Consider the following 12,757-nt stretch of genomic DNA (forward strand, 5'->3'; position numbering starts at 1 on the left):
CCAGGGGTCTTTTTTAAGTTACTGAGTTCAGCATTTTAAAGTGTGGCTTTATGGTACAGAAAAGTCTTTGTACTTTCAGTGCTTCTACTTTCTGATTTACTTCATATGAACACAAAAATTTCTCAGAATATATGTACCCAAACACAAACTTTGAAAATGTATTTAACAAGTATGTGTTATTGATGACAGCTCAATTAAGCTTCCACAGGACTGCAAGATTACTCACACTGTAAAGCAAAAAGGTAAACTAATGGAGAGTGCTCTCTGATCCGAAGAGACTTACAGTCCACAAAAATATGTGTATTTTTAATTTTTAAAATGTCTGTTTGTTTTGGTATATCTTTATCTATGCAAGCTTATAGCTAGCAGGCTTTTTATTTATTTTTATTTAATGTTCACCTTTAGCTGTAGTGTCTTCTCTAAGTTTTCAATCTTCCTTTCAGCTATTTTAAGCTTCTTTAGTTCCTCTGACTCTCTAAAAGAGCTCTTTGGGGACAGAGACCTTGAACGTTTCACAGGTGGTTTCTGGAGAATAAAACAAGGACATGGTTGAACTAGTTGGAACACCGGATTATGAAAGACATGCAGAATTAAAGAAGAAGTAATTTTGAATACTAATAATGAATTATAAAAAAAAAATCTGCATGGAATACCAGAGAAATAACAAGCAGAATTACCACAGCGCTACCACTAAAGGTTTCTCTGTGACTCGTTAATGAGAATATTCATTTACATTTACATTGTTTCTTTCAGAATAATGATGTCCCATTAGGGAAGACTAAAGGGTTATAGACTCAGAAATGCAAGAAACCTCATTACAAAGGAGGGGATAGAGGCTGGTCTAATTGCTCTATAAGGGTCCAAGGTTACACTTGATAGGACAACCAGAAACAAGAGGGAAAGGATTTTTTTCCCTTTGAAATAGTTTAACACACTGTGAAGTTGAAGGAACAATATGCTTGAGGAATATAAATACAACAGACAGTAGATCTTATACCATAATGACCATATGGTCATTAACTATAATGTGACTAACTAGAGACAAGAATATGTGTTTATATTATGTACAGCTTCATACAGCAATCTGGAGAAAGAGTATGTGAAAGTAACACTTAAACTGGGCAGCCTTCTTGTTCACTCTATGTCATATGTCCTTATGGCAGAGAAAGAAAGGCCTCATAAAATTAGACTTTCAGATTTTCGGAATAACTTGGGTTAAGAACAGTGAAATACCAACACACACTTAATGCCAATCAGATAAAATATTGTTGTGCCAACACATAAAGTCAAACAGAAACTTAGGTAAATTGTGATTATTCCTGTTGCATTATGCCACTTTCTCTGCGAAAACACTGATAGACAATAAAAGAAATTAGGGATAAATTCTTCTTCAATACTGTAGATATCAATATTTTCACTAGTCCATTAAATTAATTTAATCTTGAAGAGTATCTTAATTAGCAACTGACATTTTTTTCTTTGACCACTACCTTCCAGCATGAAATATTTATAAGACATCATATACCACATTTTCATTTTAAATAGTATGGGTTTCCAAAAATAAGAAAAAAAAAATCTGTCACGAAATATCAGAGAACAGTAGCATCTCGTATTTATATTTATATTTATATTTATATTTATATTTATGAATGTAAATATTTCCAATGTGGTTTTGTCATTTGATTTCAGGATTCTTTTGTTTACGACACATACCTGAAACAGACATAAGAAAGTCCAACAAACAACCAAGAAAAATTTATTAGAAAAAGTGTTACACACTCACAAAAAAACCCCAACCAAAACCAAAACCAATCCAAACAAACAAAAAAAACCCCAACAACCCAAAAAACAAAACAGGCCAAAACCAAAAAAACCCCCAAGAGTAAACCACACCAAAACAACCCCCCCTGCCTCAAAAAAAAAACCAAAACAACAAAACCAAACCAGAACTAACGTCTGGAAAGGATTTTAGTACATTTAAAATCCAAATACTAAAAAATATAATAATCTTCAAAGTCCCCAATTTTGTAAATAAAATGAAGAGCTTTAAAAAAAAAGCAACCAAAACCCAACCCTCCTATCCTCTACATTCCTTAATCATTATACACAGTCATATTATACATGACTGTACTATGCATTATTTTTCAATAATTGCTTTCTAGGTAAACTTTATGCTGGTATAGAGAAAATCTGGAATATACACAGTTTCTCTGAAATCAGATATAGAAGGTCAAAGCACTCTGCTTGCTGCCAAAGTGAAGGACAACAAAGGAAAAGGAGGAGATCAACCAGCACCAGGCTCTTAAGAATTAATAGGTAGAGAAAACCTGAGAAGGAACAGAGGAAAGAGAAAAAAATACCAAAAAAGATAAAATTCACTGTCTTGCTAGTCTAGTCACAGCTGATCAGATACGAGTATATAAGAATTTTTTATACATATATATATATGTATAGATAGATATATATATATTATACACACACTCAGAGTTTATATATATAGCTACCTTGGAATGTGCTAGAGCTAACGTACATAAAAAACATCGAGAAAACTTTTAACTACTTATGGATATGGAAATGATTCCCTGTGACAATGAATGGGATTGGTGATATGTATTCTATAACTTTCACCTTTTTAGTGATCAGACTAAAGGTCTGTGGAGAAAGGACACTGGATCTGGGCTTTACAGTTGCACATAGGTAGTTTGAACTCAATCTCTGCTAAGGAGGTAAAGAGTTCTATCAAGACGAAGAAGACTGTGTAGTAAAATACACTATAATTGGATTGCCTGGGGCTGCTGCAAAACTCAGTTTGAAAGATGGCATCTGTAAAAATCTTCTCACAAGTGCAAACTTTACTGCTCTTGCCATCAAATATAAACATTAAATTTTTTATTCAGTCCTCATATTCTACAGAAAAATTTTGTCATACCTCTATTAAATATATACAAAAATGTATATAATGTTTCAAAATGTAATGTTTCAAAAATTTTCTACATGTTCATCTAGGACAGGAGAAAACAGGATGATAAAGGAGTAAAAAACCCTTCCACTTTTGTCAGTGAAGACTGTTTATCCAAGTCAGGAAAGGAATCCAGATCAGAATATTTTTCATTGAATGTTCCTTAAACATTTTTACTGAAGACTAAACCAAATAGCAGAAAACCAGAAATGAACAGAGTTTCTATTATATAATAGATATGAAATTTTGTGACAGAAGATTTAGCATAAAGAAATAGCAGTGGATGGGACACACATTAACTGATAATGGAGGCACACAAGCAGAAAAAGAAAATATGCCTATTTCTAGACAACCTTCTATTACCTGTCTGCACAATGAAAGACATCATGGGACAAAACTGCAAATAGCCATGTTCTTGAATTCAACAGGTTTCATGTTGAATAAAGTGCCAAAACAAGCCAAATAAAACAAACAAACAATGAAAACCATAAAATAACCAACAAAAAATAAAAAACAAAAAGAACTCCACCAACAAAAAAACCCCAAAACCCTTCCCTACTTTCAAACCAAAGTAGGGAAGTCAGAACTCCTCCTGAAAAGTCTTAGGAACACTTTTTCTTTACAGGCTTTATATCAATGACTGCCAAGATACAGCTCGGAGGACAGTGGGCAGAAATCATAATGTTTTTATCAATTGAAGAAACAGAAACATTGTTGAGGCTGAACCCAAGACTGACCAGATAGATGAGGGGGTTTTTAGAAAGAAAAATGCTAAATTCTTGATTCACTATGTTTCAACAGGAACTTTACTAGCACTGCAGGTTGACACATGTCTTTCAGTATCTTGATACTATAGACCTAGAAGAATGACCTATAAGTCTTCAAACACAACAGCACACAACTACACCACTTTTCACATAGACAGGACTATGATTGTTTCAACTGCCTCTAAATACACACTTAACAATATCATGAAACAGGACATCACAACCACATTTAACAAAGATTTTAAATGCCTCTCAAAGAATAAGTTGTTTCTATTCCTCAGTACAGCTGTAGGCAAGAGATGTGGATATCTGCAATTCACAAAGAAACCAACACAAGGCTATAGATGTATCTATGCTGTTGCATATGTAAACACAGCCAGAAGCATGCAGTCGTGTGGCCATACATCTCAATTTACCGCAGTAGTGCCAAGTTTCTGTTTGTACCAGGCTCTTCTTTTCAACAACTTTCCAACTATTCCTTCTTTCAAAGCCTTTGAAACCTTTTTAGAGCAGTAAGTCATCAAAGCAGTGTCATTCTGATCAGAAGTGATTCCATGCTTATTTGTTCTTTGTATCCTGGGAACGTATATATGGGGGAATGAAGGACAGCAAAATAGTCTTTGTAAAAGTCAAAAGGATCATCTTTTTAAAACAAACATTGAATATCCCACATACTCTTTCTGTGAAATCATGTGCTAATGACTTCTGATTTTGTCATAAAAGGCTGAAAAACAAGGGAAGGAGAAGATAGTAAAAGGAAAAAGGGTAAAGTACTAGCACAGCAATACTACCTTCTCCATTTTAGAAAATCCACAGTATTTCCACAATTTCACTTACTGTGTTGCCTTACATACAAAGGAGTTAAACAATTGAGTTCCCAAAAGTTTTAATAGAGACTTGTGCGCTCTTGTGAAAAAGTGGACATATCAAACAGCCTTGACTATTTAAAGAGCATAACTCAGACCTACATATCAAAACAGGAAGAGATTTTCTACAATAGGTTTTAAAATTCGTATTTAGTTTTACTCAAGGAAGGCAGTGTAATTGCTTTATTTTGACACAGCTCATGACAAACACAGCAGTCTCATTTACTTTCCCCTGAGGAAACAGAAAAAGACATTGTCGGGGGGCTAACCTTGGTAAAGGGTCAAACACCCACTCAACTGCTCTCCCAGTTTCCTTCCCCACTAGGACAGGAGAAAACAGGATGATAAAGCTGGTGGGTTTACCACTCAGCATCATGGCCTGACTCGACTTGAAGAAAATTTATTTAAGCTACTGCCTCTTAGAATATATTTAGGTTGTAAGAAATAAAGAAAAAAAATTAATGAACACTGCCTTCCCTACCCAAAAGAAGCTCCCAGCTTCCCAGGCAAAACTTCATTCCATAGCTCCTGACTCTTTTACCACCTGCTGAACCATGCAGGCAGAAGGTTTACAATCAATGTTTAACAGCTCCCATTGGGCCATTCTTTCCTCCTCACACTTTTCTCCTACTCCGGCACAGGGCCTCACAGGCTGGAGTCCTCCAGGATAAACCTATTCCAGAGCAGGTCTTCAATGGACCATAGCTCATGTAAGGGAGGAACCTGCTCCAGTGCCTACTCCCCTCCAGAAGCTGTGATTTCTATGAGCAAACATCCACTTGCTCTGGGCTCCTCCACAAGCTATATTATTGACATCTGCTCCACAGTGATCCTCTCCCTGGGCTGTAGAGAAATACCTGTTTCCAGCACAAGAAGCAAACCCTCCCTCTCCTCCTTCCTGACCGTTTGTCAGGCTGTTTCTTACCTTTTGTTCTTCAGTCTGTACTGCCTGTGTAGCATTTTGTTTTTTCTTAAGCACATTTTCACAGAAATGCCCACCACATGCTCCTGAAAAAATGTTCTAAAGCGCGTCTTTTCCCAAAACTAACATACAGTACAGATCATTAAGAAAGAACAAGCTATACATTTTTTAAAGAAAATGTGATGAGATACCATATTCAGATAAACTAGAAGATTTCAGAGGAAGTGGACATGATGGTCCACACTAGTGAATTATTTATACCATTCAAAATCACGTTCACCTTTGCAACCTTGTTAACAGTTTCCCATACTCTATACAATCACAATAAAAAATAGATGAGGAAGAGTCTGAACACAATGAAAAGCATCATGATTTCAGCTAATTTAATAGATCCATTTAATAATGGAATTATTTACAAGAGTCACTCATTTACTGTAGCTCATAGGTGTTGTTACTGTTATTTAACGCCTAAATCAAACAGTGAGACTCCACAAAAGAGGCAATTCAGCACCATACAAAGCTGAAAGTATAAGCTTCAAAGGATATTGTTGTCATTCTTCCTAGAAAAAAATACTATATTCCACTCCAGAAGTCAAGAATTTTGGAAAAAATATTTTTCATTTAAAAAACAATAAAAATAACCATTTATATTTGTCTCACTTTCCTTACAGTGAAAGATGGTCATTCTAATAAACACCACAAAATATCTGATAAATATTCATTTTAGCAAACCTACAAAGAATTTATCCTGCAAATAGTTCATTTAATTAAGAATCCCTTATTCAGTATTTAATAAGGTAAAACCTTCTACTCCCAACAGCTATTTTAACAAGTCTTTGGCAGATAACACAGGAACTATTCAAACAAGCTTCCAGAATTATAAGCAGCGTCAACAGATATTAAAATTATTATCTGGGCCCTTGAGCAAAAACGTTTGGCTTCACCAGCCTGACTTACACACAAATACACCAGACAATAAAACTACCCTACCTCATGCTTTCTTCCAGTCCTTATATTGTTGCTTTCCAGAGTATCTGCAGTGTACAAATTATGCTCTGCTAGGTTAGGATTCCCTTCCTTCAATTTTTTCTGTAAAAGCTCCATTTCAGATTCTTGCACTGTAATATAGTCCTCTAGCTCACTTAAAGAAGGCTGTTGAAATACCTAGAAAATGAAATAGAGGTATACTACATTGTTAACAAAAAAAATCAGATGCGTAACACACCATTTACTTAAAACTGCCTAGAGAAATATATTAGCAATATTAAAGAAACATGTAAAAGCTGCAAATAATTCTGCTCTCATAAATTACCCATGAATGCATATTCAAAACCAGATCTCAAAATATTAAGGAAACATTTTTAGACCACCACCCTCTTTTCTAAATCTAAATGTATGTTCTTAACAATGGCTGTTTTATACAGACATTTCTTCTGCATTTATTAGACAGTAATTATTAGACGGTAATTTGTATGTCACATGCTATTAAATTTCTTGACAGAGTATTGCACCTTCTGGACTTGTTTCTAGTGAAATTTCAAGTTTTAAGTATCACTGGCCAAACAAAAAAACCTTAACTGCATATTCTGGAACTAAACATATTGTTAGTTAAGAACTGCCTCAGAAAAGTACTTTTTTACTGTAAATCTAAAACTTGTATCCATAACATCCTTAAAGAGCACAAGTGTTGTGGTCAAACTGAAAACTTAAAGGAAAAAATAGACTCTAGCTCACAGTGTTGCTCAAGGTTGGTACTTTATTTTGTTAAACTGTTGAATTCCAGGACCTTTCCTAGCTATCAATCCACGTGCAGCAATTCCTTGGCACAGTGCAAGGCTGCTGCACAGTGATCAACTTACCTAGCTACCAAACCTTTTCAGAGAGGACACATTTCAGTGGTAGCAGCTCCTGTAAGTTATAACCCTGATATTCAGTAGCAGACTCATGTATGCATGACCAAGAGTGGTCAAGTTAGCATGGCTTGACAACTGACTCCTGGTCAGTTGAGTTTTCATTACCAGGTGTGATCACACCCCACCCTGTAACAACCACTGGGCAAAACTTTCTTTCTTAGTGTAAGCAGCAGCAATATGCCTGTTGAGTCACCTTACGGCAATCATAAAATGAAATGCCGCCTCCTCCTCAGTGCCATAAGGCTGGGGACAGATATTCATCTTTTAACAGCTGTGCCAGAGAAAGATGATATAATTCCCACATGGCCAATGCATCCAGGTAGCTGGAGGTTAACACCTCAGTGCCATTGCTGGAGAAGGAATGACAGCCTCCCTAACTGATTGCATAACTAAAAGGGGTGGGTAGTTTAAAAGCCAATGGAAATGGCTTGAGCTGACCTTGGACTGCATTGATGAGGGGAAACTCATAAAACTCTATTGCCAGTGCTGTTCTGACAGCAATGATGAGCAGCTGGCAAGCAGTGAGTTCTTCAATCAACAAACTTGATCCAGAAGACACGCTCTTAAGACTAACTAGAAGTTTTATTTTATCTCTTATTAACAACATCCTGACAACATCACTTGCTTTCAACTGTGCATATTCTTAAGACAAATACTCATTTCAATAGAGAAGATATTATTTGGTACAATCATCACGTGGCACTTTGTTCTCAAACACTGGTGTTCCCTACATAAAAAAGTCAGGAATACTGACAAAAATTACAAAAAGCGGTGTAAAAAAAAGCCTAAGTAAATGAATCTCCAAATTCATGCCAATCAAGAAGTGAAGTGGTCCAAAGTTTATTAAAATCAATCAAGCACCTTAGTAAGCTTAGTAATTGTCAGAAACAGACAAATAGGCACAGACATTTTATTTATACAGAGTATGCTTTTCATAAAGCCTAAGATAAACTCATTATTTCAACAAATAAATTACAAATTAAAGATATTAACCACTTTTTTTAGAAAAACCTCAACTCTTCATATAGTAAGTATAAGACATTTGTCAGACAATAAAAGTTGCCTGTGCTTTTGCTGACTGTTCCTTAAATAAATTCTTTTCCTCATTTTGCATAGTTTAGGCCATACGTAGTTGCAAACAGATGTCATTACTACCTATGATCAGTAAAATGCCTGTTTATAACCACTAGCTCATGAACACACAGGGAAAAAGAAAGAAAAACAAGAAAATGAGAAGTATGAGAAGTACCTATGATCAGTAAAATGCCTGTTTATAACCACTAGCTCATGAACACACAGGGAAAAAGAAAGAAAAACAAGAAAATGAGAAGTAGACAAGCCATGCAATCAAAATAATGCTTTAAAGAAAACTGGACTTCATGTTTGTTTGAACAAAACCTGAGCATTATATAAAAATGCAAAAAATCCAACAAAACCAAGAAGACAGAAATAGTGTCAGTAGATAAGGGAAATGTAGTTGCACTCAGGCTCTGGAATTTATTTTATTACTTGAATTTTACTCTTTTTACAAAAGAGAAATACACCTACCAACTTGACACACACATCTTACTGATTTCTCCGATGCATGTAAAAAAAGAGCTCTATGTGAAACACAAGCTTTAAAACTGTATTAGTAACTCAAAAAAGAGTCAACAACTTCAATCTGTTACAACAATTTAAATTCACATTCCTGTTACTTTAAAAAGTCTACACCTGTTAAGTGCTCATAGAATTATTTAACTTTAAAAGGACCTTTATATCCTTGAGTCCAGCTTCTGCTGCTGACTTTTAAGCCGTAAGAATTACAGAATGTCACTAATTATTAACTTCTTATTGTATCACTACTTTTTATTTTCTTGTGTAAAAAAATGAAATACTGAGTACTTTAAAACATAACTCCATTTAAGTTGACTCCATCAGTCACAGACTACATCAAAACCTGCTCCGCTTTCTCATGCAGGTTCTGCTGTTGACTTTAGTATGACCAATTTATGAAAAGTATTCTTTATTTGCTTTGAGGTTATTTTTCTACTCTTTTCTTCTTCCAAAAGAGATCCCTAGAAATTGCCATGCTGTGATACTTATTTAAAATAAAATACCATAAAGTATTTTTATGGTAAATTTATCTTATTTTCTAATAAAACCCTTACAGTCTCTGTCCACATGGCTATCCAGACATATTTCTTGGAAAACTAAATCAAACAAATCAAGTCTTAGATCTTAATTAACACCTCCAGAATGCCTATGCTTTCACCTTAAAATATTCAGTAGATTGTTGTTAACAAAACACACCTACCTATAGAATTTGGGTCTACGATATCCTCAAAACCTCCTCATTTTTTAAGTATACTTGTGGAATTTTTTCAGCTTCAGAAATTCTAAGAACCCAGATGTAATTGATTAAATAAATTTAAAAACAAAAGTTTTGCTTATCAGTGGACTCCAACTCAAAAGGAGTTTGGTATAATTTTCTGTTAAACTTTACATATCTTTGAAAAACTGAGAAATATTCTTTTAATTTTCCTAGCCGAAAGACTTTTTTTATTCAAATATAAGAGAAGGTTGAACATTAATTTTTTAGACAAGAAAGAAGACCTTCCCAAGACAGAAAGCTGGGTGAAACTTCTCTCGCTGGTGTTTTGTTTTAGGTTCATGTCAATTTAATTTATTACTTCCAGAATTCTGTGGTCCAAGTATCTTTGGATAAGAGAAAAAAAATTCTTAGAAATTATTAAACCCATATTATTTAGTGAAAAGATTTGGTTACTATGAGAACAACCAACTTCTTCTGTATAAACACATGACTATCAGCAAACTAGAATTTGAAGATCAATGCATGCAGAAAGAGTGACATTTTTACAAGGGCAAGCAGTGACAGGACAAGGGACAATGCCTTCAAACTTGGGGAGTTTGAAAGAGGGGAGACTTAAATCAGACATTATGATGAAATTCTTTACTGTAAGGGTGCTGATGCACCGGAACAGGTTGCCCAGAGAACCTGTGGATGCCCCACCCCCAGCAGTGTTCAAGGCCAGGTGGGATGGGGCTTGGAGCAACCTGCTCTAGTGGGAGGTGTCCCTGCCCATGGTCACAGTGGGGTGAAACTAGGTGATCTTTAGGTTCCTTCCAAGACAGGCCATTCTATGATTCTATGAAATGCAACTCCATCAGATTCTCAAAAAGAGATATGACCTTTTCTTGGATTTTCACTTTTTACATCTAAACTCTTATTGGTAATCTAAGAACTAAGGAAGTATTACAAACACTAAGTCCAAAAAGGCAAATAATTTGGGCTATAATGGAACAACAACTTTAAAATCCTAACGCTATCAGAAGAAAAAAGCAGAATAGTGCTTTCAAGGCTACATAAATCAGTCAACATCTAAGGTCGGTATGAAGGATGGAGTCCAGTTTCATAGTAAAGATCAGAAATCTGCAATCCAGAAAATTGCAGTCTGAGAGGCAGCGCTAGGTTCTTCAACAACTTCTGCCTTAAAATTATCATTTTTCATATTACAAACTGAAAAAGTGACTCACAGAGTAACTCAACAGAGAAGTCCATGTAGTTCACTTATAAGCCTATTCTGAATCCTATATATATAAAAAGCTTTCTCTTAGGTTTGAGTATCTTAGATTCAAGTCCTACTGTATTACAAGGATCAGCTTAATAGAGCAATGGTGTTCTCTTTCAGACAGCAAAATCAGTTTACACCACATGGTATTTTACGAAAGATTATGTGTCTACTCTGATACTGAAACTTACCCTAGAGGCAAAATATATAGTCCAAATAAATGTCAGAACTTGTATTTATGTTCTAAACAACAAATATGAGCCAAAAAATATTTATTTCTATCAAGTAGATATCTCAGTACTCTTACATGTCTTTTCACAGTGAGACTCCAGTGATGGTTTTCTGGATGCATTAATCAAGCTGAAGCACAAGCACCATTTGGTAAGAAACCTGTAGTATATGGGAAATCATCCACTGTACTTACAGAAGGGAATCCAATACCATTGTTGTTACCTATTAAAAGTAGTACAAACAACATGGAAAAAGTACAGCTATGCTCCACTATATTTCTATATTTCTGCATGACTTGTCTACACTGGCAAAAGAGAGCAGGTATCAAAGGAATGGATATCTAAGAGCTTCAGGACTAATTACACAGCCTAATGTGTAACATCCTGGTACCTGCTTGTGCTCAGCTTTCTCAGCACTAAGCTACACTAAAACCAATTGCACTGTACCAACACTGTGGGCTAGGAGAGGACAAAAAGAGCCTGGACAGTCCTTCTGTGACTTAGATGCAAGCTCAACTCTGCTTCAAACTGGTCAGAAGGCACACTATAGCTTAGTAAAAGCTAAAGTCTCAGCAACAGAGCAGAGTTTAGACATACAGCTCAGACCAGAAAATAGGTGTACAAGATTACCACAACATCTGAGTTAGGAAAACAGTAATTTTGACCTATGGCACTCAACTAGACTACGGCGCATACCTAAAAGTTTTCTTCAGTCAAAACTCCTGGAATCTAGTGTCATCTGCCAAGCAAAGCCATAATGAATGAAATGATCAGAAGGATCATTCTGTTGAAGAATGAAGGAGTTTCCTGTTACTCTGCTACTGAGTTAGACAGCTGTGAAGCTAAGTCACAGGCAGTGCTCACTACAGCATCCTTTGCAAACTTATTTCTGCAGCTTGGGCATCCCATTGTCACAGCCTCATGTCTATTCACTGCAAATACATCTAAGATGGGCAACAGGTCTTGAAGAACAACTTACCCAGCCTGGACCTTGATCTCATGTGTCCTCCCCCCGAGCTGTCAAAATGTCCTACAAATCAGAAAAAGGGTTTCCACCATCCATTCACCCTCGTAAGACTTACATTTGCCATCCTCCAAAATTCACATGATTTATATAAAAGGAAAAAGAGCACTCCGATCATCTAATATAGAAGAACAGAGAGGTGAAAAAAGGATGCAATTCCTTTTTAAAAACAATGTGTCCACTACATCAGAAAGATTTCCCAAACTCAGTATGAATGATTTATTTTATTCATCAGGAAGATTACACCTCCTGGTATACAATTTATGCTCCAAATTACTGGGAAAAATATGCAATTACAAGATAAGAACACTACTTTGTAGTCTGGAAGAAAACACTTAGGAGAATCATCACTGAAAGTTTAAAGAAAAGGCTGGATTTCATCAAGCCTTTTTGTCAAACTAGCCACACATTTCCTCATGCATTTGTTGAACTGGCAACTTTTTAGTAGCAAGTACACAATAAAACTGGATCTTTTTCCATAAAACTGATCATAGCACAGCAAGC

General features: G+C 35.5%; 1 protein-coding gene across 1 annotated transcript in view; it reads right to left on the reverse strand.

Moving 5' to 3' along the window:
• CNTLN (centlein) overlaps positions 1–12,757 on the reverse strand; it is a 180,616-nt gene that overhangs the window by 92,651 nt on the left and 75,208 nt on the right. Inside the window, 2 exon segments of the mRNA XM_077172188.1 lie at positions 400–525; positions 6,505–6,678. Of these exon segments, the coding sequence (XP_077028303.1) occupies positions 400–525; positions 6,505–6,678 (300 nt within the window).

Source organism: Agelaius phoeniceus, chromosome Z (assembly GCF_051311805.1).
Source record: "Agelaius phoeniceus isolate bAgePho1 chromosome Z, bAgePho1.hap1, whole genome shotgun sequence".
NCBI lineage: Eukaryota > Metazoa > Chordata > Aves > Passeriformes > Icteridae > Agelaius > Agelaius phoeniceus.